Source organism: Scyliorhinus torazame, chromosome 2 (genome assembly GCF_047496885.1).
Source record: "Scyliorhinus torazame isolate Kashiwa2021f chromosome 2, sScyTor2.1, whole genome shotgun sequence".
Lineage (NCBI taxonomy): Eukaryota > Metazoa > Chordata > Chondrichthyes > Carcharhiniformes > Scyliorhinidae > Scyliorhinus > Scyliorhinus torazame.
This window is the reverse complement of record NC_092708.1, coordinates 97,356,474-97,383,520: the sequence shown is the minus strand read 5'-3', so window position 1 is coordinate 97,383,520 and position 27,047 is coordinate 97,356,474. Positions and strand designations below refer to the sequence as shown.

The window sequence follows — 27,047 nt, the reverse complement described above, 5'->3', positions numbered from 1 at the left end:
TTCACCCACCATAAACCCACATTTCCTTCTCCATATGAAAGTTGAAATACAAGAAGCACTCTGCAATACTGCAGACCAACAAAAAGACTGGTGGCATAGCAAATAATGGGAGCATACATTTAAAAAGAGAAGTGAGTGGGAAAAACTGTGGTAAATGGATTTCAACACAACCAAGTGTCTGGATAGCTTTGAGAATAAGGCGGTAAAGACAGGAGAGAGCAAGGATCAGCAAGTAGAATCAGTTTGGGCCGAACTAAGAAACAGCAAGGGTCACAAAGCAATAGTGGAAGGTATTTATAGGCACCCTCAGCGTAGGGCAGAGCATAAATTAGGAAATTAGAGGAGTGTGTTGTTAGGAAAATCAAGGTAGTTTTAAGGGATTTATAATTGTATTGGTAAACATTAGAAACCATGGGCAGGATTCTCCGACCCCCCACCGGGTCGGAGATCGCCGGGGGCTGGCGTGAATCCCGCCCCCGCTGTGTCCCAAAGTCTCCTTCACCAGAGATTCGGTGGGGGCAGGAATCGCGCCACGCCGGTCGGCGGGCCCACCCCCACCGATTCTCCGGCCCGCGATGGGCCGAAGTCCTGCTGCTGGAATACCTGTCCCGCCAGTGTGGATTAAAGCACCTTTTGAACGGCGGGACAAGGCAGCGCGGGCGGGCTCCGGGGTCCTGGGGGGGGGGGGGGGCGCAGGACGATCTGGCCCCGGGGGCTGCCCCCACGGTGGCCTGGCCCGCGATCGGGGCCCACCGATCCGCAGCCCTGCCTGTGCCGTGGGGGCACTCTATTTCTTCCGCCTTCGCCATGGTCTTCACTATGGCAGAGGCGGAAGAGACCCCCTCCCTTGTGCATGTGCGGGGACGACATCAGCAGTCGCTGACGCTCCCGCGCATGCACGGACCCACGTCGCCCGGCGAAGACCTTTCGGCCCCCGGCTGGCGTGGCGCCAAAGGCCTTTCCCGCCAGCCGGTGGAGCGGAAACCGCTCTGGCGCGGGCCTAGCCCCTCAAGGTGAGGGCTTGGCCCCTAAAGGTGCGGAGACTTCCGCACCTTTGGGCGGCCTGACGCCGGAGTGGTTCCCGCCACTCCATCACGCCGGGACCCCCTGCCCCGCCAGGTAGGGGAGAATCCCGCCCAAGGTATAGTTTTAAGTCAGAAGGGTAAAACCTATAGTTAGATTCATGCTGGACAAAAGCATTTGTATTTATGGGGGTTGGTTTCAATTCCAACTGTGATTCTATTGTGCTTAAATGGGGCCACAGCATGGTTGCTTAGAACCTTGCAAGGTAGAGAAGGTTTTAAGTTTTAATTTAGTTCTTTTGATTGCAGCTGGAGATAGGTAGTGAGAGAGAAGGCAGCTCTGCTAGGAGCAGTTGGTTTTCAAAAGCTAGAGAGAGGACATCTCTCTTAGCCTTGCTAGAAGAAAATCCATACACAAATAATAGTTAAAAAAACAAATGGCGGAAAGCTAAAGTCCAGCTATTTAAGGCAACTAGCAAAATGAAGAGAAGTTTCCAAGAAGTCTGGAGTTAACGGAACAGAGGAAACTGGGAACCGAAACAGATTACTATTCTGTAAAGTCACAGAGAGTTGAAAAGGAAATTAGAGGAGTGTGTCACTCATGAGACAGAGAGTCTCATGAGAGGTCAGAGACAGATCTGCAATAGCACTAAGGCTTGTGAGAAAATACAACACTTTGGGAGACAATATTTGAAATAATTGTGGAAATCAGTGGCTGGATCTCAGAGTTTGTGTAAAGTATTTAAGACAAAGGAAACCTGAATGGAGAGGTGTAAAACCTGAAAGTGAACCTTGATGGAAGCAGCGGAGTAAAAGCATAGTTTAAAGTAAGATTTTAAAATTTGTCCTTTGAAAGAGGAATTTGCAATCACTTGTCAGGAAGTCAGAGTTCAGTGAGACAAGGTGGCTCATAGTATGAGAATCCTCTGGGAGGATTTTGAGGAGAAATCCATAGACATTCACTTGGGTTCAGAGAGGAATGTGTCTTACTAAAGTCATCTTGTGTGCTTAAAAAGGAATTGGAATGAGACCATTGTAGATTAAGATGTACTTTGTAATCTGTGTTAACCTTAAAATCTGTGTGAAATTGTTAAACCAAGAGGGGGCAGTAAAGGATTATTGTGTAATAATCCAACTTTCATGTTTAATAAATGTTATTCCCTTGTTGCTAAAACTAAAGTAGCAAATATAACCCACCCAACAAGAAAGAAGGAATGGAGAAAACAGTAATAGGCTCGTTGGCCCATCAGTCATAGGAAAAATGCTTGAATATATTACAAGGGAAGTGGTAATAGGGCACTTGAAAAATCATATAATGACTGAGAAAAGCTGACAAGAATTTAGAAAGGGCAATCATGTTGGACAATTTTGGTAGAGTTTTTTGAGGATGGATGTGGGCGAAATCGGTGGATGCAGTAATTTGGATTTTGGAAAGGCAATTGATAAGGTGTGAATGAATACATTGGACCATAACTTTCAGATGGAGTGATAATTGAGTTGGATAGCCACTCCACACAAAACAGCTTGTCTTGAAAACCAGGTGAACCTTTTGGGGGCAGTAGTTGGGTCAGGCCTTGGGAGGTGGGTCTAGGGGCTGGTCAGGGGTTGGAGAGTGGATATCAGGAGCAAGGGGGAGGGAATGGATTGAGCTGGGCTTTGGGGAGTGGATGGTTAGAGAGGTCAGGCCTAGGGGATTGAGTCGGGCCTGTGTGGAGGGGCGTCGGGCTGGGTCAGGTCTTGGGTCAAGTTGGGCCAGGCCTCTGGGATGCACTTGGGGTTTGGTCAAGTTGGGCTGGGCCGGATCTTGAGGCAATAGTCGGGGGTCTCGTGGGGCATAGAATGGTCCCAGTGTAGGTCTGTACAATAGTTACCCAGAAGCAAACGCGGGAGAGAATTAATCTGCGATTATTTTCTAACTCACTGACCTGTCTTACAGCATTTTCAACAATTGCTCCAGGGGGACCACAGAGGGGCTTTGTGGGCTGGGCAAGCCTGTTGTAACTGTTTCTGGGTAACTATTGATATAGCATAGTCGCAACCATTGAGGTTTTGCGATTTAAATCACAATGTTCAGATGGTTCCAGTGTTGGGCAATTATCCATGGGAAATTTGCACCCCTGCACCCCCCCCAACAAAGAATATGGCACTCTGGAGCTATAAATTGCAGTCCTTTGTATCAGTATTTACTGGAAACGAGACAAAATATTGTGAAAGGCAGAGGTGGTGGAGCTAATGGATGAGGTGAAAATTGATGAGCATGATTTAATGGAACGGCTGGCCTTGTTTAGGTTGTATAAGTCAGCTGATCTGGATGGCATGCATCCCAGCTTGCTAAAGGAAATGGGGGTGGAAATAACAGAAGAGTTTGCAATAATTTTCTAATTTTGTCTGGATACGGCAGAGGTGCCAAAGGATTGGAGTGTGGCAAATGTGACACCCTTGTTCACCCATTCCTTGTAACTTCAGGCTGGACAGTTTAACATCTGTGCTGCGTAAGGTTTTAGAAACAGTTACCGGAGAAAACAGTCACTTGGAGAGGTTTAAGGTAATTAATGAAAGCCAATATGGATTTCTTAAAAGCATATTGTGCTCGACTAAACTAATTCAATTTCTTGATGAAATAACAGAGAAGATGATAATGAGAATGCCAAACATGCTGCCTGTACTAAAGTACCACGTAAAAGGGTTGTTAATAAAATTGAGGCTCATGGAATAGGAGAGTCAACTTTAATAGAAATGAGTTAAGGACAAAATACAGCAAGTCAAGTGTATGCAGCAACAAAAGAACCTGAGGGTGCATGTGCATTGATCTTTGAATAGGACATACTGAAAGAGTAGTTAGAAAGCATATAGGATCTTGTGCTTCGGTAATAGAGGAATTGAGTACAAGAGCATGGAATTATGATGAGCATTTCTACAGCTCTGGTTAGGTTACAACTGGAGTAGAGTATTGCATTCAGCTCTAGTCATGACACTTCGGGAAGGATGTCAGGATCCTTGCGAGGTTGTATATGAGATTAATCTAAATAGTTCCAGGGGTGAGGGCACTGGGTTAGGATGGCAAAACTGGGATTGTTTTCCTTGGAGCAAAGGAGATTGAGGTGAGCTTGATATAGGCGTACAAGATCATTGCAGGTTTAGAGGTGGCAGACAAAGAAAAACTATTCCCATGAATCAATGATATAAGAACTAAGAATGCAGATTTAAGATTTTGGCAAGGGATACAGGGGGAATGTGAGGAGGAACTTTATTTTCATAGAGAGTGATAATGACCTGGAACTCATTGCCTACAAGTGGTGGAAGTGCAGGCAATCAATAATTTGAAAAGGAAACTGATGGCACTTGAGGGAGTTAAACTTGCAGGGCTGCATGGAAGGGGGTGGAGGGGGGGAGGGGTATGAATGACAGGACTGATCCAATCACCTCCTCCTCTGCTGTAATGGATTCAGGACTCAATTTTAAGAGATTATTTGCACAAAATTAGGACTCGAGATTGGAATAGTCGTTTGGTACAGAATTTGTCAAAGCTTTTCGGTTTACAATCACCAGGGCAATCACAAGAATACCAATGTCAAGGGAAACAACAACGTTCGACTGTATGAGAAGAGGGTGCTGATTGGTTGAAAAGTGGGCTCTGGAGAAGCCATGGAGAATGCAACAGTTGACAGTGATGATAGTTAACTGCCAAGCACTGTTTGAAATTTAAACCAGGCAGCTTGACTCTAATTGGTCAAGGCATTGCTCTGTCAAATGCACCAGCAAATGGCTATCATTTTGTGCAGCTGAAACAGGTTTTTAAAAAAAATATTCATTCAATATTCAGAATGACATGGTGGCACAGTGGTTAGCACCACTGCTTCACAGCACCAAGGACCTGGGTTCAATTCCAGCCATGGGTGATTGTCTATGTGGAGTTTGCACGTTTTCTCAGTGTCAATGTGAGTTTCCTCCTGGTGCTCTGGTTTCCTTCCACAGTTCAAAGATGTGCAGGTTAGGTGGATTGGTCATGCTAAAAAATTGCCCTTCGTGCCCAAAGGGTAAGGTGCGGTTGGGGGGGTGGTCCTAGGTAGGGTGTATTTAAGAGGGTTGGTGCAAACTTGATGGGCCGAATGGCCTTCTTCCACACTGTAGGGATTCTATGACCTCCTATGAACATTTATGGGTGGCACAATGGTTAGTACTGCTGCCTCACAGTGCCAAGGATCTGGGTTCAATTATGACCTTGGGTGACTGTGTGGAGTTTGCACGTTCTCCCCATGTCTGCGCCGTTTCTTTTGGCAACTAAGGTTTCCTCCAACAGTCCAAAAATGTGTGGGTTAGGTGGATCCAAAGGTGAGGTGGGGTTATGAGATTTGGGCAAGGGCATGGGCCTACGTAGGAAGCTCTTTTGGAAGATCGGTGCAGATGTGATGGGCCAAATGGCCTCCTTCTCCACTATAGGGATTCTATAATTTAAGGAATGCGGGTGTCACTGGCTAGGCCAGCATTTATTGCCCGTCCCTAATTTCTCTTGAGAAGGTAGTGGTGAGCTGCCTTCTTGAACTGCTGCTGTCAGTGTAGTGCTGATGCACCAACAATGCTGTTAGTGAGAGTTCTGGGGTTTTGACCCAGCGACAGTGGCAATATATTTCCTGGTCAGGATGCTGAGTGACTTGGAGGTAAACATCCAAGTGATGGTGTTCCAATATGTCCTTCTAACTGTTAGCAGTTGTGGGTTTGGAAGTTACTGCTGAAGGAACCTTGACAAGTACCTATTGTACATCTTGTAGATTGAAGTACACACTGCTGCAATTGTTCATTGGTGAAGGATGGTGTAAATGCTTGTGGATGGGGTTTCAATCAAGCGGGTTACTTTGCTCTGGATTGTGTTGAGATTCTTGAGTGTTGTTGGAGCTGTACTGACCTAGGCAAATGGAGAGAATTCCATCACACTCCTGACTTGTGCCTTGTAGATTGTGCACAGGCTTTGTGTAGTCAGAAGGTGAATGACTCACTGCAGGATTTTTAGCCTCTGACCTGCTCTTGTAGCCACAGTATTTATATGGCTGGTCAATGCTAATCCCCAGGATGTTGATTGTGGGGGATTCAGCGATGGTAATTCCATTGATTGTCAAGGACAATGGTCAGATTCTCTTTTGTTGTTGCTTATCATTGCACGGCACCGATGTGACGTGAATGTTACTTGCCTCTAGTTAGCCCAAGCCTGGATATTGTCCAGGTTTTGCTGCAATTGGACATGAACTGTTTCCTTATCTGAGGAGTCGTGAATGGTGCAGTCATTAGCCATCATCCTCACCTCTGACCTTATAATGGAATGACGGTCATTAATTAAGCATATGAACATGGTTATGTCTAGAACACGATGTTGAGGAACTCCTGCAGTGGTGTCCTGGAACTGTGATGATTGACCTCCAACCACTACAACCATATCCCTTTTGTGGCAGGTATGACGCCAATCGGCGGAGGGTTTCTATTGCCCGATTCTCATTGACTCCAGTTTTGCTAGGGCCCCTTGAGCCATACTCGGTCAAATGCTGCCTTGTTGTCAAGGGCAGTCACTCTAAGCTCACCTTTGGAATCCCGCTCTTTCTTCCATGCTTGAACCAGGGCTGTATTGAGGGCAGGGGCTGAGTAATCCTGATGGGACACAAACTGAACGCAGTGAACAAGTTTTTGCTGAGCAAGTGCCACTTGATAGCACTGTTGCTGACCCATTCCATCACTTTGCTGATGATTGAGGGTAGTATCCAGTGCCTTCAGCCATTTCTTGGTACCACGTGGAGTGAATCGAATTGGCCGAATACTGGCATCTGGTGACGTTTACGTTAATGATGGAAAGGGATAAGTATACACCGCAGGGCAAGAGTTATAGCTGGGGGAAGGGCAATTATGATGCCATTAGATGTGACTTGGGGGGGATAAGGTGGAGAAGTAGGCTGCAAGTGTTGGGCACACTGGATAAGTGGGGCTTGTTCAAGGATCAGCTACTGCGTGTTCTTGATAAGTATGTACCGGTCAGACAGGGAGGAAGGCGTCGAGCGAGGGAACCGTGGTTTACCAGGGAAGTGGAATCTCTTGTTAAGAGGAAGAAGAAGGCCTATGTGAAGATGAAGTGTGAAGTTTCGGTTGGGGCGATGGATAGTTACAAGGTAGCGAGGAAGGATCTAAAGAGAGAGCTAAGACGAGCAAGGAGGGGACATGAGAAGTATTTGGCAGGAAGGATCAAGGAAAACCCAAAAGCTTTCTATAGGTATGTCAGGAATAAGCGAATGACTAGGGAAAGAGTAGGACCAGTCAAGGACAGGGATGGGAAATTGTGTGTGGAGTCTGAAGAGATAGGCGAGATACTAAATGAATATTTTTCGTCAGTATTCACTCAGGAAAAAGATAATGTTGTGGAGGAGAATGCTGAGCCCCAGGCTAATAGAATAGATGGCATTGAGGTATGTAGGGAAGAGGTGTTGGCAATTCTGGACAGGCTGAAAATAGATAAGTCCCCGGGACCTGATGGGATTTATCCTAGGATTCTATGGGAGGCCAGGGAAGAGATTGCTGGACCTTTGGCTTTGATTTTTATGTCATCATTGGCTACAGGAATAGTGCCAGAGGACTGGAGGACAGCAAATGTGGTCCCTTTGTTCAAAAAGGGGAGCAGAGACAACCCCGGCAACTATAGACCGGTGAGCCTCACGTCTGTAGTGGGTAAAGTCTTGGAGGGGATTATAAGGGACAAGATTTATAATCATCTAGATAGGAATAATATGATCAGGGATAGTCAGCATGGCTTTGTGAAGGGTAGGTCATGCCTCACAAACCTTATTGAGTTCTTTGAGAAGGTGACTGAACAGGTTGATGTGGTGTATATGGATTTCAGCAAAGCGTTTGATAAGGTTCCCCACGGTAGGCTATTGCAAAAAATACGGAGGCTGGGGATTGAGAGTGATTTAGAGATGTGGATCAGAAATTGGCTAGCTGAAAGAAGACAGAGGGTGGTGGTTGATGGGAAATGTTCAGAATGGAGTACAGTCACAAGTGGAGTACCACAAGGATCTGTTCTGGGGCCGTTGCTGTTTGTCATTTTTATCAATGACCTAGAGGAAGGCGCAGAAGGGTGGGTGAGTAAATTTGCAGACGATACTAAAGTCGGTGGTGTTGTCGATAGTGTGGAAGGATGTAGCAGGTAACAGAGGGATATAGATAAGCTGCAGAGCTGGGCTGAGAGGTGGCAAATGGAGTTTAATGTAGAGAAGTGTGAGGTGATTCACTTTGGAAGGAATAACAGGAATGCGGAATATTTGGCTAATGGTAAAGTTCTTGAAAGTGTGGCTGAGCAGAGGGATCTAGGTGTCCATGTACATAGATCCCTGAAAGTTGCCACCCAGGTTGATAGGGTTGTGAAGAAGGCCTATGGAGTGTTGGCCTTTATTGGTAGAGGGATTGAGTTCCGGAGTCGGGAGGTCATGTTGCAGCTGTACAGAACTCTGGTCCGGCCGCATTTGGAGTATTGCGTACAGTTCTGCTCACCGCATTATAGGAAGGACGTGGAGGCTTTGGAGCGGGTGCAGAGGAGATTTACCAGGATGTTGCCTGGTATGGAGGGAAAATCTTATGAGGAAAGGCTGACGGACTTGAGGTTGTTTTCGTTGGAGAGAAGGAGGTTAAGAGGAGACTTAATAGAGGCATACAAAATGATCAGGGGGTTGGATAGGGTGGACAGTGAGAGCCTTCTCCCGCGGATGGATATGGCTGGCACGAGGGGACATAACTTTAAACTGAGGGGTAATAGTTATAGGACAGAGGTCAGAGGTAGGTTCTTTACGCAAAGAGTAGTGAGGCCGTGGAATGCCCTACCTGCTACAGTAGTGAACTCGCCAACATTGAAGGCATTTAAAAGTTTATTGGATAAACATATGGATGATAATGGCATAGTGTAGGTTAGATGGCTTTTGTTTCGGTGCAACATCGTGGGCCGAAGGGCCTGTACTGCGCTGTATTGTTCTATGTTCTATGTTCTATGGTGATACTCGGGACCTCCAGAGCATACCAAGAAGAATCATCCACGTGACACTTCAGGTTGGAGATTGTTGTGAATGCTTTAGCCTTATCTTTTGCACTGATGTGCTATGTGATGTTCTCTGTTTTCTTTGTCTGGATGTTTTGAATGCGTAGTGTTGAACAAAGAACATCAAGATAAGTACATTAACAAAGCTGACTTATTAACACTCCTTAAATAAGATATGAACGTATTCATAAGTATAAGGTTGCGAAAATAAACTATGCCATAACTCTGCAGGACTACACAACTACTCTATCTCACACCTATACACCTTCTCCTTGCATCAATGGTTGTCATTTGATATATATGTGACTGCTCTTGATCACCATCTGGCGGTAAGAAATATTTACATTAAATGTTAACCCTTTATCTCCCATACAATATACTTATGGGGCGGGATTCTCCGACCCCCCGCCGGGTCGGAGAATCGCCAGGAGGGGCAGCGTGAATCCCGCCCCCGTCGAATTCTCTGGCACCGAAAATTTGGCGGGGGCGGGAATCGCGCCGCGCCGGTCGGCGCCACCCCCCCCCCCCGACGATTCTCCAGCCCGCGATGGGCTGAAGTCCTGCTGCTGTCATGCCAGTCCTGCTGGCGTGAATCAAACCACCTACCATACTGGCGGGACTGGCGGGCTCCAGGGTCCTTGGGGAGGGGGGGCGGGGGGGGGGGCGGGGCGATCGGGGCCCACCGATCCACGGGCGGGCCTGTGCCATGGGCACTCTTTTCCTTCCGCTTGGCCATAGCCTCCACGATGGCCGATGCGGAAGTGACACCGCCTCCTGCACATGCGCGGGAATGACATCAGCAGCCGCTGACGCTCCCGCGCATGCGTGGGCTTCCGCCGGCTGGCGCAGTCCCTTCGGCCCCGGCTGGCGTGGTGCCAAAGGCCTTTCCCGCCAGCCAGAAGCGCGGCAACCACTCCGGCGCGGGCCTAGCCCCTCAAGGTGAGGGCTTGGCCCCTAAAGATGCGGAGAAATCCGCACCTTTGGGGCGGCCCGACACCGGAGTGGTTCCTGCCACTCCATCCCGCTGGGACCCCCCGCCCCGCCGGGCAAGGGAGAATCCTGGCCATGGTTACACTGGACTCCTCCATCATTGAGGATAGGGACATCTCTGGAGCCTTCTCCTCCAGTGAATTGTTTAATTGTCCACTACCATTCACGGCTGGATGTGGCAAGACTGCAGAGCTTAGATCGGATCCGTTGGTTATGGAATTATTTAGCTCTGTCTATTAGCTGCTGCTAATGCAGTCTGGCATGCAGGTAGTCCTGTGTTGTACCTTATATTTAGATATGCCTTGTGTTGCTCCTAGCATGCTCTCCTGCGCTTTTCATTAAACCAAGGTTGATCCCTTGGCTTGGTGGTAATGGTAGAGTGGGGAATATACAGGGCCAGGAGGTTACAGATTGTAGTTTCATTCAGCCGCTGCCGATGGCCCACGGCACCTCATGTTCTTGAATTGCTAGATCTGTTCAAATCTATCCCATTTAACAGGGTAACAGTACCACACAACACAATGGAGGGTATCCTCAATGTGAAGACGGGATTTTGTCTCCACAAGGACTGTGGTGGTCATCCTACCGATACTGTCATGTTCAGATGCACCTGCAGGCAAGTTGGTGAGGATGAGATCAAGTATGTTTTTCCCTATTTTTTGATTCCCTCATCACCTGCCCCAGATCGAGTCTAGCAGTTATGTTCTTTAGGATCAGGCAGCTCGGTCTATTGTGGTGAGACCGAATCACTCTTGGTAAATGTGGTAATTTAACCAAAAAGTTAAGCGAAACGCCTAAATACAAATATACACAAATAACAACAACTAATGACATCATAACACTTACTGATGATATCAGCAACGGGTTTAAATCTTTGTTAATATATAAAAAATAACAAAGTTTAAAATACAGTATGGACTCAAAAACTGGAACAGCAGGGCGGCACGGTGGTTAGCACTATCACCTCACGGCGCCAAGAACCCGGGTTCGATCCCGGCCCCGGGTCACTGTTCTCCCTGTATCTGCATGGGTGCTGCAATGCACATTCTCCCTGTATCTGCATGGGTATCACCCCCACAGATGTCCAGGGTAGGTGGATTGGCCACGCTAAATTGCCCCTCAATTGGAAAAGTTTTTAAAAACGGAAACAGCTGGCTAAACATCAAAATAACAGCAATTGAATAGAATTAGAACAAATCGCAGTTAAATACGAATATACACAAATAACAACAACTGATGACATCATAGCACTTACTAATGATATCAACAATAGATTTTTTTAAAGGTGCATAATAATAACACTCTATAATAGTAAGGGATATTGAAGATCCCGACTCAGTGTACATTTTGCGCCCTTGCCACCCTCAGTGCTTCCTCCAAGTAATAACCTTTATTATTGTCACAAGTTGGCTGTGAAAATGAAGTTACTGTGAAAAGATCCTAGTCGCCACAGACTGGCGCCTGTTCGGTACACTGAGGGAGAATTCTGAATGTCTAATTCACCTAACAAACACATTTTCCGGGACTTGTGGGGGGAAACTGGAGCGCCCGGAGGAAACCCACGCAGACACGGGGAGAACGTGCAGACTCCGCACAGACAGTGACTCAAGCTGGGTATCGAATCTGGGACCCTGGTGCTGTAAAGCAACAGTGTTAACCACTGTGCTACCATGCTGCAAAGTGGTGTTCAACATGGAGGAGTGCTGATTCATCAGTTATGGGGAGATGGTATATGGTGATCAGCAGGAAGCTTTGTGGCTCGGTGGCCCATGTTGAGGAACGGGCACCTCCCACCGTACTGAATATTGTTGTGCTGCCACTTCTGCTGGGTCTGTCCTGCTTGTGGACAGGACATACCCAGGGATGGTGATGTCTTGAGGTATGACCCCAATGAGTATAATTATGTCAGGCTGTTGGTTGGCTAAAGGGTATATATGTTGTTTCTGTGTGTAGCGAGGACCAGATGTGTGCAGTCCTACCCAGATAGACAACAGTGGAGAGACATTGGAGGAGGAAGGGGAAGTCAATAATGTTTAAAATTGCAGACCAGTCAGACGGACAAAGAAGAATAGTTTACCTTGTCACAGGATGTCATTATGACTTTGATAAGAGCAGTTTTGCTACTCTATTGCGGAAACCAGATTGAAGGGATTCAAAAATAGAGCTCCTGGAAAGATAGGCCTGGATTTGAGAGTTGACAACACGTTCAAGGACATTGGAGAGGAAAGGGTATTCAAGGATAGGATAGTAAAGTACAGTGAGGGAAAGGGTAAATTTTTCAGGAGAGGGGTGATGACATTTTTAAAAAGAGGAAGTGATTGATTACCTGAAGCGAGGGAACCGTTAACAATATTGGCTAACGCAGGGACCAAGAAGGGAAGTTGGGGGTGGCCAACCGTTTCATGGAAATTGGGTCAATGGAGCACGAGGTGGCTTCATGGTCAATATGAGCTTAGGGAGGACATATGGAAGGGATCATTTGACTGAGGTTTTAAGTTTTCCATTAGAGCAAAAAGTAAATGGGCATAAGCTTAAAATTATTGTCACACCATCCAGGAGAGAATTTAGGAAACAATTATTAATGCAACAGGTAGTAGAATTGCAACTCATTCCCACAAAGTAATCTATGCTATTTCAATTAATAATTTAAAATCAGAGATCAATAGGTTTATTTCCAAGCCAACAGTACTGTGGGATATGGAGTCAAGGCAGGTGGATAGTTAGAATATAGATCAGCCATAATTGCATTGAAAGGCAAAGCATGCTCGATGGGCTGAACAGCCTACTCATGTTCCTATGTACTATGAAAATGTTTCTAGTCTTTTTGAAACTATTCAGTTGGCTACAGGAAATACAGAATGCTGTAGGTGAAAACTCAATACCTTAAAAGAATATACGTGTAATATACTTTCAATATCAGATTGAAAAAGGCTCGATCCCTTTGCTTAACCCTTACAAATTCAGAAATGTGGGGCTGGATTCTCTGCACCCCGACGCCAAAATCACGGCTGGCATGGGAGCAGAGAATCCATTTTCCCGCACGGAATCGGGACCGGCACTGTTTCCCGATTCTGCGAGCCCCGAAAAGTGGCATACTCAGAGAGTACGCTGCGCCGCCCAAGACCTACATAGGGTCATTGCTGGAGGCCTGCTCCGGCCCTGACCTGCCAAAGTCCCGACAGCGTGGATCTAATGTGGTCCAGCCGGTTGGGGTATTCCCGTGACGGCTGGGGACTAGTCGGGGCAGGCCGGTCGGAGGGCAGGGGGTACATATACGCGGCAGGGGAATGTTTGTGCGGGCGGTCAGGGTCGGGCGCATGGCCAATCGGGGGGTTTATTTTCAGAGTCCAGCTCCGCGGTCCGAGTCCTCCATGGAACATGGCGTGGCCACTGGAGACCGCCACCTTGCAATCCGACCCAGAAGTGCGGGGGCCCATATCTGCAGCAAAAGCTGTTAGATTTACGCCGGGTCCCTGCTAGCCCCTGAAGGGCTGGGAAAATGTGGCCCTTTCATGCCAATTTTTGTGGCGTGAAAGTCCACAGTTTTGACGCCAGCATGGGGACATAGTCCCAGTAATGGAGAATCCAGCCCGTGGTCTTTACAAATTCCATTTTATCTGTTCATTCAGAAATCCATTAAATAAAAACTTTTCTGGACATTCTATTTAATTCAAGAAAACAATTAAGGAACAAAAGCAAGCTAATATTTTTTAATCCCAATTTTAGGAACTGGGATGTATAGTGCTAATTATTTTACAAAAGCTAAATACTCCTGAAAAATATATGTCAGCCAACCTTCTTTCAAACTTTTTAAAACTTTATTTTCTTCTATTATCTTTCTAGTGTGGCTGGATCAAATACTATTCTCCAGCTGAGGAATTAGAACAGTGACCTTCCCACATATTTGTCAATGTCGCCATTGAATACAGCTGCTACAATGTCTGTCGCAGCATACAGATGACTAGCTTTTTCCTTTTCCTTCTGTCAAAACACAACCCGTTTCCTTTCAGCATTCGCACCCAAGGGCTTGGCCAAGATCAGAAGTTCACAGAGCAGATGTTTATATAATACAGGGTCCAAATATATATATTAAAATAATCCAAGAACCAGAGCATGGAATGCAACACCCAATCATTCTGGGATCTTGTATGATAATAAGAGAGAGAAAAAACAATCTTTTGCAAAGTTAACATCCAAACTTTAATGTTCATTTCATTCCACAGAGAATACCAACAGTGAAGCTCATCATACCACTTCTCCTACCCTTGATACAATTTTCCAACTTGGAAATCTATGCTTTCAACATTAAAAATTAAACAGAATTAACGAGCACTTGTTGAAACAAACAGAACATAAATTACACTCAAAAGGATATGTGACTAATTGTTGGTAGTCAAGAACAGCTGGAAAGTATATCTGTAGCCCCAACAACTCCTAAAAATATTACCCATGCCTTGTAAATAATTGTCCCCAGTTACAGCTAGTTATCATTGTTAAATATTCTTTATAAGACCATAAGACATGGGAGCAGAATTAGGACATTCAGCCCATCACGTTTGCTCCGCCATTCAATCATGGCTGATATGTTTTTCATCCTCATTTTTCTGTCTTCTTCCCAACCCCTGATCTCCTCATCATAGAATCATAAAATCCCTACAATGCAGTAGGAGGCTATTCGGCCCATCGAGTCTGTACTGACCCTCTCAAAGACCACCCAACCTAGGCCCAATCGCCACTCTGTTCCTGTAATCCCACCCAACCTTTTGGGCACTAAGGGGTAATTTAGCATGGCCAATCCACCTAACCTGCACACCTTTGGACTGTGGGAGGAAACCGGAGCACCCGGAGGAAACCCACGCAGACACAGGGAGAACGTGCAAACTCAACACAAGCAGTCTTCCAAGGCCGGTATTGAACCCGGGTCCCTGGTGAGGCAACAGTGCTAACTGCTCTGCCGCCATGCTGTCCCGTAGCAATGAATTTAAAAGCCGAAAATGTTTTTGGCGCCTTAGAATGTTCATCTACATTAAAGAAGCTATTGTTGTGGCACTGTTGATTATCCATCTTTTCAAATTTCTGATCAAATTCTATTATCAAATGATTTGAGTGGAATAAATTCCACTCGTAATTCAAAGCTTTAATTTAATTCTGTTCGAATGACCTGTAGAATTGGAATAATCACGATGAGCATTTCAGTCAAGTAACTGGACAATTTATTTTACACGTTGGCCCCCTTGTAGAAGGACGCATTTATGCGCAACCAGCAGACCAACAAATATATATCAAAACAGTAAAGTACAAGCAATATGGTCCCTTCAATTGATTGCGCTGCTCTCCAACTCTGCTAGCTAAACATCCAACCATATTTTGAAGGACACGGAATGTCATGAATGTATTACAAATCATACCAAACACTTATCATACTTACATTAAAATTTGCTAATAGTTGTTTAAAATTACTTTTCACTGATTTAAACCTATATCATTTGGTCAACTCAAGTTGATCAAGGAGAACCAGCATAGATTTGTGTAGGGAAAGTCATGTTTAACAGCCTAGTTGAATTTTCTGAAGATGTTACCAAGGGGTTAGATAGCAAAGTGTCTATGGATGTTATTCAAATGGATTTCTATAGACACTCAATAAGATTCCACATTGGAGACTATTAGCAATAACAAAAGTGCGCAGATTAGGAGGCAACCTATAGACAAAAGTAGGAAATTGGTTAGGAGATAGGAGACAGAGAAAAGTGATAATAGGTCGGTACTCCAATTGTCAGCATCATTGATGGGTGTGCCCCAGGATTCTAGATTTATCAATGAGTTAGATAAAGGACAGTAAGAAGTCTTACAACACCAGGTTAAAGTGCAACAGGTTTGTTTCAAACACTAGCTTTCGGAGCACTGCTCCTTCCTCAGGTGAATAAAGAGGTATTTTCCAGAAACATATATATATAGACAAATTCAAAGATGCCAGACAATGCTTGGAATGCGAGCATTAGCAGGAATGATTAAATCTTTACAGATCCAGAGATGGGGTAACCTCAGGTTAATGAGGTATGAATTGTGTCAAGCCAGGACAGTTGGTAGGATTTCGCAGGCCAGATGGTGGGGGATGAATGTAATGCAACATGAATCCCAGGTCCCTCATGTGTGCGGAACTTGGCTATAAGTTTCTGTTCGGCGATTCTGCGTTGTCGCGCGTCCTGAAGGCCGCCTTGGAGAATGCTTACCCGGAGATCAGAGGCTGAATGCCCTTGACTGCTGAAGTGTTCCCCGACTGGAAGGGAACATTCCCGCCTGGTGATTGTCGCGCGATGTCCGTTCATTCATTGTCGCAGCGTCATGGTTACCCCATCTCTGGATCTATAAAGATTTAATCACCTTCTAATACTCGCATTCCAAGCATTGTCTGGCATCTTTGAATTTGTCTATATATATGTTTCTGAAACATACCTCTTCATTCACCTGAGAAAGGAGCAGCGCTCCGAAAGCTAGTGATTCGAAACAAACCTGTTGGACTTTAACCTGGTGTTGTAAGACTTCTTACTGTGCTCACCCCAGTCCAACATCTCCACATCTTAGATAAAGGAATAGCGGGTCACACCAATTTGGGGAGCATACGATGGAATGTAGATGGGGAATAGAAAGTTGCAAAGAGACAATGATAGATTAAGCACGGTAGCATTGTGGATAGCACAATTGCTTCACAGCTCCAGGGTCCCAGGTTTGATTCCGGCTTGGGTCACTGTCTGTGCGGAGTCTGCACATCCTCCCAGTGTGTGCGTGGGTTTCCTCCGGGTGTTCCGGTTTCCTCCCACAGTCCAAAGATGTGCAGGTTAGGTGGATTGGCCATGATAAATTGCCCTTAGTGTCCAAAATTGCCCTTAGTGTTGGGTGGGGTTACTGGGTTATGGGGATAGGGTGGAGGTGTTGACCTTGGGTGGGGTGCTCTTTCCAAGAGCCGTTGCAGACTCGATGGGCCGAATGGCCTCCTTCTGCACTGTAAATTCTATGAAGTCAGTGAGAAAAACTGGATTTCATAGAATAATATAATGATAACAGCACCGAAGGAGACATTTGCCTCGAACAACTCCCTGGCCTAGTTCCCTGTAGCCTGGCAAATTTTCTTCTCTTCAGGTAATTGCCCAATTCTCTTTTGGTGGCTTCAATTGAATTTGCCTCCACCACACTCTCAGACAATTCAGTTTAGAACCAAACTACTCAGTGCATAAAATGGTTTTTCCTTATGTCGCCGTTCCTTCTTTTGGCAGTCACCATAAAGTGGTGCCTTCTGGTTCCGGATCCTTGCCTCCAGGGAACAGTTCCTACCCATCCAGTCTGTCCAGGCCCATCATGATTTTGCATACATCTATCAAATATCCTCTTAATCAGGGGCAGCACGGGGGTGCAGTGGTTACCACTGCTGCCTCACAGAGTCGAGGTCCCAGGTTCCATCACGGCTCGGGGTCACTGTCCATGTGGAGTATGCACATTCTCCCCGTGTTTGCGTGGGTTTCGCCCCCACAGCCCAAAAGATATGCACAGTAGGTGGATTGGTCACAATAAATTGCCCCTTTAAAAAAATATATATTTTTATTCTCCTCCTTTTTCACATTTTCTCCCAAGTTTACACCCGCCAACCATAAACAATAATCAGTAACAAATATGTCAACTCCTATATCAATAACAACGATCCCATCCTCCCACCAAACCCCAAACATTAGCCCGCATGTTCACATAAACAAATGACAAAAAAGAATCGGGAATCACCCATAGTCACCATTAACACACACAGTCCCTCTCCCCCCCCCAACCCTTCCAATCCCCCCCCAACTAATGCTCGATGTTATCCAGTTCTTGAAATTGCATAATGAATAATGCCCATGAATTGTAGAACCCCTCCATCCTTCCCCTCAAACTTGACCTTGTCAAGAGTCATGAATTCCACCAGGTCCCCCCGCCACGCCAGGGCACAGGGTGGAGTGGTTGCTCTCCAACCCATCAGGATCCGCCTTCGGGCGATCAACGAGGCGGAGGCTACAACATCTGCCTCCGCACCCATTTCCAACCCCGGCTGGTTGAACACCCCGAATATGGCCTCCCGAGGGTCAGGTTCCAGTTTCACATGCACCACTTTAGAGATTACCGTAAAAACCTCCTTCCAGTAATCCTGCAGCTTTGGACAGGAGCAAAACATATGAATGTGATTTGCGAGGCTCCCCCCCAGCAATGTTCACACACGTCTTCTACTCCTTCAAAGAATCAGCTCATCCTCGCCCTCATGAGGTGTGCTCTCTGTAGCACCTTCAGCTATATCAGCCTCAACCTCGCGCACAAGGTGGAGGCGTTCACTTTCCGGAGCAGCTCACACCTGAACCCCTCCCCCATATCCACTCCCAACTCCTCTTCCCACTTTGCGTTGATCCCTTCCAATGGTGCCTTCTCCTCTTCCAAAATAGCTCCGTAAACCGCCGACACTACCACCTTCTCCAGTCCCCCTATCATCAGCATCTCCTCCAGCAATGTGGAGGCCGGCTCCACCGGGAAGCTCTGTATCTCCTTTCTGGCAAAATCTCAAACCTACATGTATCTAAACATTTCCCCCTGCTCCAGCCCATACTTCGCTTCTAGCTTCTTCAATCCTGCAAACCGACCCCCAAATCTTTTAGTGTCTTACTTCCCTTCTCCTCCCATTTCCAAAAATTTACATCCCACTTCCCTGGCTCAAATCTGTGGTTCCCCCGAATCGGCATTTCCCTTGATCCTGCCCAACCCGAAGTGTTGGCAAAGCTACCTCCAAGTTCTCAATGAAACTGCTATTACTGGACTCCATGAATATTTTCCCGGGGCCATCGGGAATGGCGCTGTTGCTCGCGCCTTCAATCCCGACCCCCTGCACAAACTCTCCTCCATTCTGACCCACTGGGAATCAATCCCTCTGACCCAGCTCCGCACCTTCTCCACATCCGCCACCCCGTAATAATAGATAAATTGCCCCTTAAGTGGAAAAAATTAATTGTGTACTTTAAATTATATTTAAAAAATTATACTCTTCATCTTCTCCAACGAGAACAGGCCCAGCTTTGCCAATCTATCCATGTAACTGAAGCTCCTTTTCCCTGGAACCATGCTCATTAATCTTTTCTGCACCCTTTCTAATGCCTTCACACCTCTTCTGAAGTGTGGTGCCCAGAACGGGACACAATACTCCAGTGAGGTTTATCATAACTTCTTTGCTTTTGTACTCTTATGCCCCAATTTCTAAAGTCCATAATCCCACATGCTTTCTAAGCCTGCCCTGCCACCTTCAATGATTTGTGCACCTAACCCCCCCCCCCCCCCCCCCCCCCCCCCACTCCCAGGCTGCTCTGCTCCTGAACCTGCTTTAGAATTGTAACCTTTGTTTTATATTGCCCATCCTCATTCTTCCTACCAAAATGTATTACTTCACACTCCTCTTTTTTAAATTTCATCTGCCTCCTGTCCATCCATTTTCCTGTGATTGTCCTGTTGATCAGTATCACGGTCCTCCTCACAATTCACAATACTTCCAAGTTTTGTATTCTGTGCAAATGTTAAAATCGGGCCGTGTAAACCCAAGTCAAGGCCATTATTTACATCATGAAAAGCCTCCAGACAAAAAATGCCTTCAGTCCATAAAACAACTGTTTACCATTACTCTCAGTTTCCTATTACTCAGCCAATGTTGTATCTATGTTACCCATGTTCTTTTTGTTCCAAGAGCTCTAATTACATTTGCTGACTATCAAATGCCTTTTAAAACTTTCTTCTCAAGAGATTCCCTCATCCAGATTATGGGGCAGGATTCTCCGACCCCCGCCGGGTCGGAGAATTGCCGGGAGGGGGGGAGCAGCGTGAATACCGCCCCCGCCGGCCGCCGAATTCTCCGGCGCCAGAGATTCGGCGGGAGGGGAATCCCGCGGCAGTCGGCGGGCCCCTCCCTGGCGATTCTCCGGCCCGGGATGGGCCGAAGTCCCGCTGCTGTCATGCCAGTCCCGCTAGTGGGAATTAAACCACCTCTCTTACCGGCGGGACTGACGGCGCGGGCGGGCTCCGGGGTCCTGGGGGGGGGGCGCGGGGTGATCAGGCCCCAGGGGGTGCCCCCACAGTGGCCTGGTCCACGATTGGGGCCCACCGTTCTGCGGGCGGGCCTGTGCCGTGGGGGCACTCTTTTCTTTCCGCGTCGGCCATAGACTCCGCGATAGCTGATGCGGAAGTGACCCCCCCTGCGCATGCACGGGGATGACGTCAGCAGCAGCTGACGCTCCCGCGGATGTCCGCCGGCCGGCAAAGTCCCTTCGGCCCTGGCTGGCGTGGCGCCAAAGGCCTTTCCCGCTGGCCAGCGGTGCACCATCCACTCCGGCGCGGGCCTAGCCCCTCAAGGTGAGGGCTTGGCCCCTAAAGGTGCGGAGAAATCCGCACCTTTGGGGCGGCCCGACGCCAGAGTGGTTCCTGTCACTCCATCCCGCCGGGACACCCCGCCCCGCCGGGTAGAGGAGAATCCCGGCCATGGTTCATGGCATCTCTTCAGGTGCTGGAAAGCATGATTTCTTTAAACATTGGCCTGACTCCATGAAAATTGTGGACAACCAGGACATGTCTTTCCCCGCAATGGAGCCGGCCAGGATAGAAGTACAAAGTGCAGGCTCGTGCCCTGCTCAATCCCGCACCCTCAACCTGTACTGGTGAAAACTGGGGATGCTGGGAATGCGGTCGGGAATCCTGGGATTAAGTCCCAGTCACCATTTTGAAACCTCCATGCATTCTTTCTGACTCCATGAAAATCCAGCCCTACACGTTGAGAGAAGACTTTTGAATTATCTTATGAAATTTGCTGGTCTCGTTTCAGCCACTCTCTTTGCTTCTCTTTTTTGTTTTTTATACACTTCCCCTCTGAACCTTCTACATTTAGCCTGGTTCTCGATTGTGTTATCCATGTGACATGTATCATACATACTTTTTTTTTTGCTTCACCTTAGTCTCTATTTTCATCATTCAGGGGGTTCTGGATTGTTTGCCATCTCCTTTCCCCAACATGGGAATGTACTGAGACTGTACCCGAAATATCTCTTTTAATGCAACCTGTTATTCTGTTCCAGTTTTGGCTCTCAATCTTGGATTCAAATTCAACTGGGCCAGATTGTCTGACCCCATTGAAGATTGACTTCTCATAAAGTCTCATGGCATCAGATCAAACATGAGCAAGACAACCTCCTGCTGATTACCATGCACCATTGACATGCATAACAGCTCCAACCCCTCATATACTGTATGTAATCCTTCACATTTCTCCCTCTCTTTAGCTCTGAAGAAAAGTAATACTTACTCAAAACATGCTGCCTGACCTGCAGAGCTTTTCCAGCATTTTTGCTTTTATTCCTTCTAGTCTTGTTAGTTTTAGATTGCAGATATCAAACTTCTATTTTTATTTCCAGGTCCTTAACATTTTGGAGTCATTCTTGTAGCTCTGCATTTCCCAATGCATACAATACAGAGTTCACACATATATTAAAAGGACAGGATTTTTATCTGAGATTTCAAATGTTGCCTTGCAAAAACATTTGTTTTATTCTATACTTGGCTTTAAAAATATATTTTCCCTTCACATTTAGGCTAATATATTAAATTCTTAAGGCTAGCCGATGGGGGACATTTTCAGCCCACGCTAGCCGTCAGCGAGAACAGCAACACGGGCAAAAAATCCCAAGAGAATCGGAAAACGCAAATTCTCGCCAACGGGATCATGATTTCCAATTTTCCATGCCCCCTGGCTGGTGGCGTAACGAGCCACATAAAATTCAAGTGCATGAAAAGATTTACTTTTTATTAAAAAAATAAGAAGCTATTTTTTTTCCAACTTGTTGGAATTTAAAATTACTTCAAATAGCAAACTGATATGGAAGGTTCAGAAACAGATGCATACACAAACACAAAATAGTTGCAATTTGAATAATGCAAAAATGTTGATAGAACAAAGAACAGTACAGCACAGGAACAGGCCCTTCGGCCCTCCAAGTCTGCGCCGATCTTGTGTCCTATCTAGACGAACCACCTGTATCCTTCTATACCCTGTCTGTCCATGTGTCCATCTAGATAAGTCTTAAAGGTCGCTATCGTATCTGCTTCAACCACCTCACTTGGCAGTGCATTCCCCACCACCATCCTCTGTGTAAAACACTTGCCCGGCACATCTCCACTTAACCTATCCCCCTTCACCTTAAACTTGTCGCCCCTTGTAATTGTCATTTCCGCCCTGAGAAAAAGCCTCCAACTGTTCACCCTATCTATACTCCTTATAATTTCATAAACTTTTATCAGGTTGCCCCTCAGCCTCCATCTTTCTAGGGAAAACAATTCCAGTTTATTCAATCTCTCCTCATAGCTGATACCCTCCATACCAGGCAACATCCTGGTAAAACTTTTCTGTACCCTCTCCAAAGCCTCCACGTCCTACTGGTAGTGTGGTGACCAGAATTGGACACAGTATTCCAAATGTGGCCTAACCAACGTTCTACATAACTGTAACATAATTTGCAAACTTTTATATTCGATGCCTTGTCCGATGAAGGCAAGCATGCCATATGTTTTCTTTACCACCATTTCCACCTCTGCTGCCACTTTTAAGAATCTGTGGACATGCATGCCCAGATCTCTCCGTGTGTCTATGCTCCTGATGGTTCTGCCATTTATTTTAAAGCTCCCACCTGAATTGGATCTACCAAAATGCATCACCTCGCATTTGTCCGGGTTAAATTCCATCTACCATTTCTTCGCCCAATTTTAAAGCCTATCTATATCCTGTTGTATTCTCTGACAATCTTCATCACTATCCGCAACTCCTGCAATCTTAGTATTGTCCGCAAACTTGCTAATCAGACCAGCTACGTTTTCTTCCAAGACATTTATACATATATTACAAACAGCAGAGGTCCGAGTACCATTCCTGCGGAACACCACTAGTTACAGACCTCCATTCAGAAAAACACCCTTCCACTGCTACCCTCTGTTCATCCCTGACCCTGTGTGGTTTAATCTTTTGCACCAGCCTGCCATAAGGGACCTTGTCAAATGCTTTACTAAAGTCCATGAGGACAACATCCATAGCCCTTCCCTTGTCATCTCCTCAAAAAACTCAATTAAATTAGTGAGACATGACCTCCCTTGTACTAAAACATGCTGTCTGTCGCTAATAAGACCATCCACTTCCAAATGTGCATAGGTCCTATCTTGGAGAATCTTTTCCAACAATTTCACTGTCACTGATGCCAAGTTCACTGGCCTATAATTACCCGGGTTATCCTTGCTACCCTTCTTAAATAATGGGACAATAGTGGCTATTCTCAAATCCTCTGGGATCTCACCTGTAGCCAATGAGGAAACAAAGATTTCTGTTAGTGATTTAATCTCTTGTCTCCCCCATAATCTGGGATAGATGCTATCTGGCTCTAGGGAGTTGTCTACCTTAATACTTTTTAACACACATAACACTTCCTCCCTCGTAATTATGACTTGTTCTAAAGTGTTTACATATCCCTCTAAGACACCATTAATCAACATATCCGTTTCCTTTGTGAATAACGATGCAAAATACTCATTAAGGATCTCACTACTTCCTTTGGTTCTCTGCATATTTTCCCTCCTTTTTCCTTGAGTGGACCAACTCTTTCTCTAGCTACCCTCTTGTTCCTAATATACATATAAAATGCCTTGGGATTCTCCTTAATTCTGTCTGCCAAGGACATTTCATGACCCCTTTTTTCCCTTCTAACTCCCTGCTTGAGCTCTTCTATTTTCCCTGTATTCTTCAAGTGCTTCATCTGTTTTTAGTTGCCTCGACCTCATGTATGCATCCTTTTTCTTTTTGATTATACTCGCAATTTCCCTGGTCATCCACGGTTCCTGAATCCTGTCTTTCCTTTACATCTGCACATGCCTGTCCTGCACTCCCATCAACTGCTCCTTAAAAGACTCCCACATGCCAAATGTGGATTTACCCTCAAACAGCCTCTCCCAAACAACAGCCTTCAAATCCTGCCTAATCTGGTTGTAGTTAGCCTTCCCCCAATATAGCACCTTAACCCGAGGACAACATTTGTCCTTTTCCATGAGTATCCGAAAGCTTACGGAATTGTGGTCACTGTTCACCGCATGTTCCCCCACTGCAACTTTGATGACCTGGCCGGGCTCGTTCACTAGTACTCGGTTCAATATAACCCCCTCTGTAGTCGGGCTACCAAATATTGTTCCAAAAAACCTTTCTGGACACACTTAACAAATTCCTCACCATCCGGACCCCTAGCCTTAAGGGATTTCCAGTCAATATGAGGAAAATTAAAGTCTCCCACTACAACATCCCTGTTAATTCTACATCTATGCAAAATATCTGTTCTTCGCCCTCCCGTAGGGTTATGAAAATAAAAGTATCAGCATTTTAATAATTGAAGTGCTTTGCATCTTGAAAAGAAACGTGTTCAAATAATTTTAATTACTATACTTATGTTAATTCCTAAGTCTTTACCTTTGCCATCTGTGCCTGGACACCATTGCCCTTTAAGGCAGCCACTGCCTTCTGAGCAGCAGCTGGACTGTCGAAATCCACAAAGCCATAACCTGAAATGCAACATCAGAGAGCATAATTACTGCAGGTACTTAACCAAAGCCTCATGAGTTCATTAAAAATAGATGAAACACCTGCATTATTGTCTCTTCAACATTTGTTTAATATATGTACCTATTACTGTGTACAGTGATCTCCAGGAGGCACATTAAAAAAATTACGTTTTAATAGGAAAGGAAATGGAAATGGTATCATAACATTGTTGAATAGATTTGTGATATGTTCAGTGTTGTGTTGCAATACTTGTAATCTCCTATTATTCCAGTATTGAAGATAACATGGGGAAAACAGCAAAAATGCTTGGGACGTGCAGACGAGCATACATTTATCCCTATTTTGAAAGATATCTCAAATATCAAGATTATGCTCTTTAAGATCCTTACTAGGTGCAGCTTGTCAAATAATCCAGATGCTAACAAATACACTCTGCTAAACTTACTGTACTATCTTAGAATTCATATATACTACCGCTTTTCCTGTTTTGAAGAAATCTCATGGAAATGCTGCACTGCATAATTAAATGAGCCCCAATGATTTGAAGCATATGATTGTCTATAATACAACTGATGTCACACTTTCATCATTAAGCTCAGCAAAATGCTAATTTAGTTTCTCTAAATAGGCAGTGAAGTCAGGCATTTAGAAGCTGCGTGTGTGTGTGTGTGTGGGGGGGGGGGGGGGAAGAGAGAGAGGGGGAGGGGGGGAGGGGCGGGTGGCAGTGGAACATCTCCTACGGGCAGGGAAACTGCATGACGGGGCAGAGAGCCAATTTCAACTATACTAATTTTTGGGACCAGGAAAAGCCTCTGATTAGAAGGACCATCAACATCAAAATTGTGCAAACAGGAGATCTTGAAATAAACTAGACTCAAATAAACTGGCAAGTTGCTGGTAATGCTGTCCGCCTCTGATCACTCCTGGATAAATGCATTTCAGAGTGGATGAATGCTGGGAATTTTCAATAACATTCGGATTTTCAAATATGGTGTTACCAGTTGGACGTGCCACCTGATGAGTTAGCAGGCTTCTTTTTCACTCTTAAAAGCTGAAAATTCCATGGCGATCCCAATAAGAAAGTCCCGCGAGGTTTTGAAGCAGTGAGTGGAATCATAGTGGTGTCAACACCCAGGCAAATGGGAGAAATGAATTTGAAAAGTAACATCATATATAATTTAGGGGCAGGGAGCAGCAGAGCCAGAGAAAAATAAATTCCCGAGTGCTCAATTATTTATTCACACTTTAATAATTAAGTATATGGTATGTTAAACAGCTACTTTAGAGGCAGAGAAAAAAACTGAACTATCAGCTATAATTAAGCAAGAATTAAACAAAACATGCAGATGTGATAAGCTAAATATGCAAAAATGAGTAAAAGGAGAATGGCACTAAGGGAGCTGCTTATTTGGAGAGCTGGAATAGATACGATGGGCCGAACAGTCTCCTTTTGCACTGTATCAGTTTTGTGCAACAGATAAATAAACAGATCAATAAATACACAAAAGTAAATAATGACAGCAGCTTATACTATTGTCATGTGAGAGTGTGTTGTGGACAATGGCTCTTTCAGAGACTCTGAAGTTTTTGGGGGTGGAGACGGTCACACGCAGTACCATACGGACAGAGACTAAAAGCAGACTGTTAGATTTGGCAAAAACATTGCAGTTAACTTTACCTGGCAAAATGCGAAAAGATGAGCTAATTATGGCGGTGGCTAAGCATTTAAAGTTGCCTGAGATACAGTTTGACTAATTGGAAATGGCAAAAATTCAGTTGCAAATTAAACAAATGGAACATGAGAAAGAATTAAAGCAGCTTGAATACGAAAGAGATAGAGAGGAAAAAGAAAGAGAAAGGGAGATACAGATCTGGGAAAAAGATAAAGAGAGAGAGTTTGAGCTTCAGAAAATGGCCATGAAACATGACAAGTCAGTTAAAATTGGCAGGCATAAAGGGAAACATACCGTTGGATGATAGTGATGAGGATAGTGAGAAAGAATGTCATAGTCGAAGGCTTGGTGGGGATCTATTTAAATATGTCCAAGCATTGCCAAGGTTTGATGAGAAGGAGGTAGAAGCCTTTTTCATTTCATTTGAGAAGGTGGCTAAACAAATGAAATGGCCACAGGACATGTGGGTATTACTGAGTAAAACAAAGCTGGTAGGTAGGGCTAGTGAAGTGTTTGCATCACTACCGGAGGAGGTATCTGGGATGTATGAGGTGAAAAAATCCATCTTAGGTGCATATGAACTAGTTCCTGAAGCTTACAGACAAAGGTTTAGCAATTTAAGGAAAGAATTTGGTCAAACATATATGGAGTTTGAAAGGCTCAAACAG

At 45.4% G+C, this 27,047-nt stretch overlaps 1 protein-coding gene across 9 annotated transcripts in view; it reads right to left on the bottom strand.

The window, feature by feature from the left end:
• LOC140389850 (RNA-binding motif, single-stranded-interacting protein 1-like) overlaps window positions 1-27,047 on the bottom strand; it is a 433,449-nt gene that overhangs the window by 146,093 nt on the left and 260,309 nt on the right. For all 9 annotated transcript variants that reach the window (XM_072474452.1, XM_072474427.1, XM_072474477.1 and 6 more), the window contains exon 4: window positions 24,614-24,705. In XM_072474452.1, the coding sequence (XP_072330553.1) occupies window positions 24,614-24,705 (92 nt within the window). The remainder of the gene's footprint in view (window positions 1-24,613; window positions 24,706-27,047) is intronic.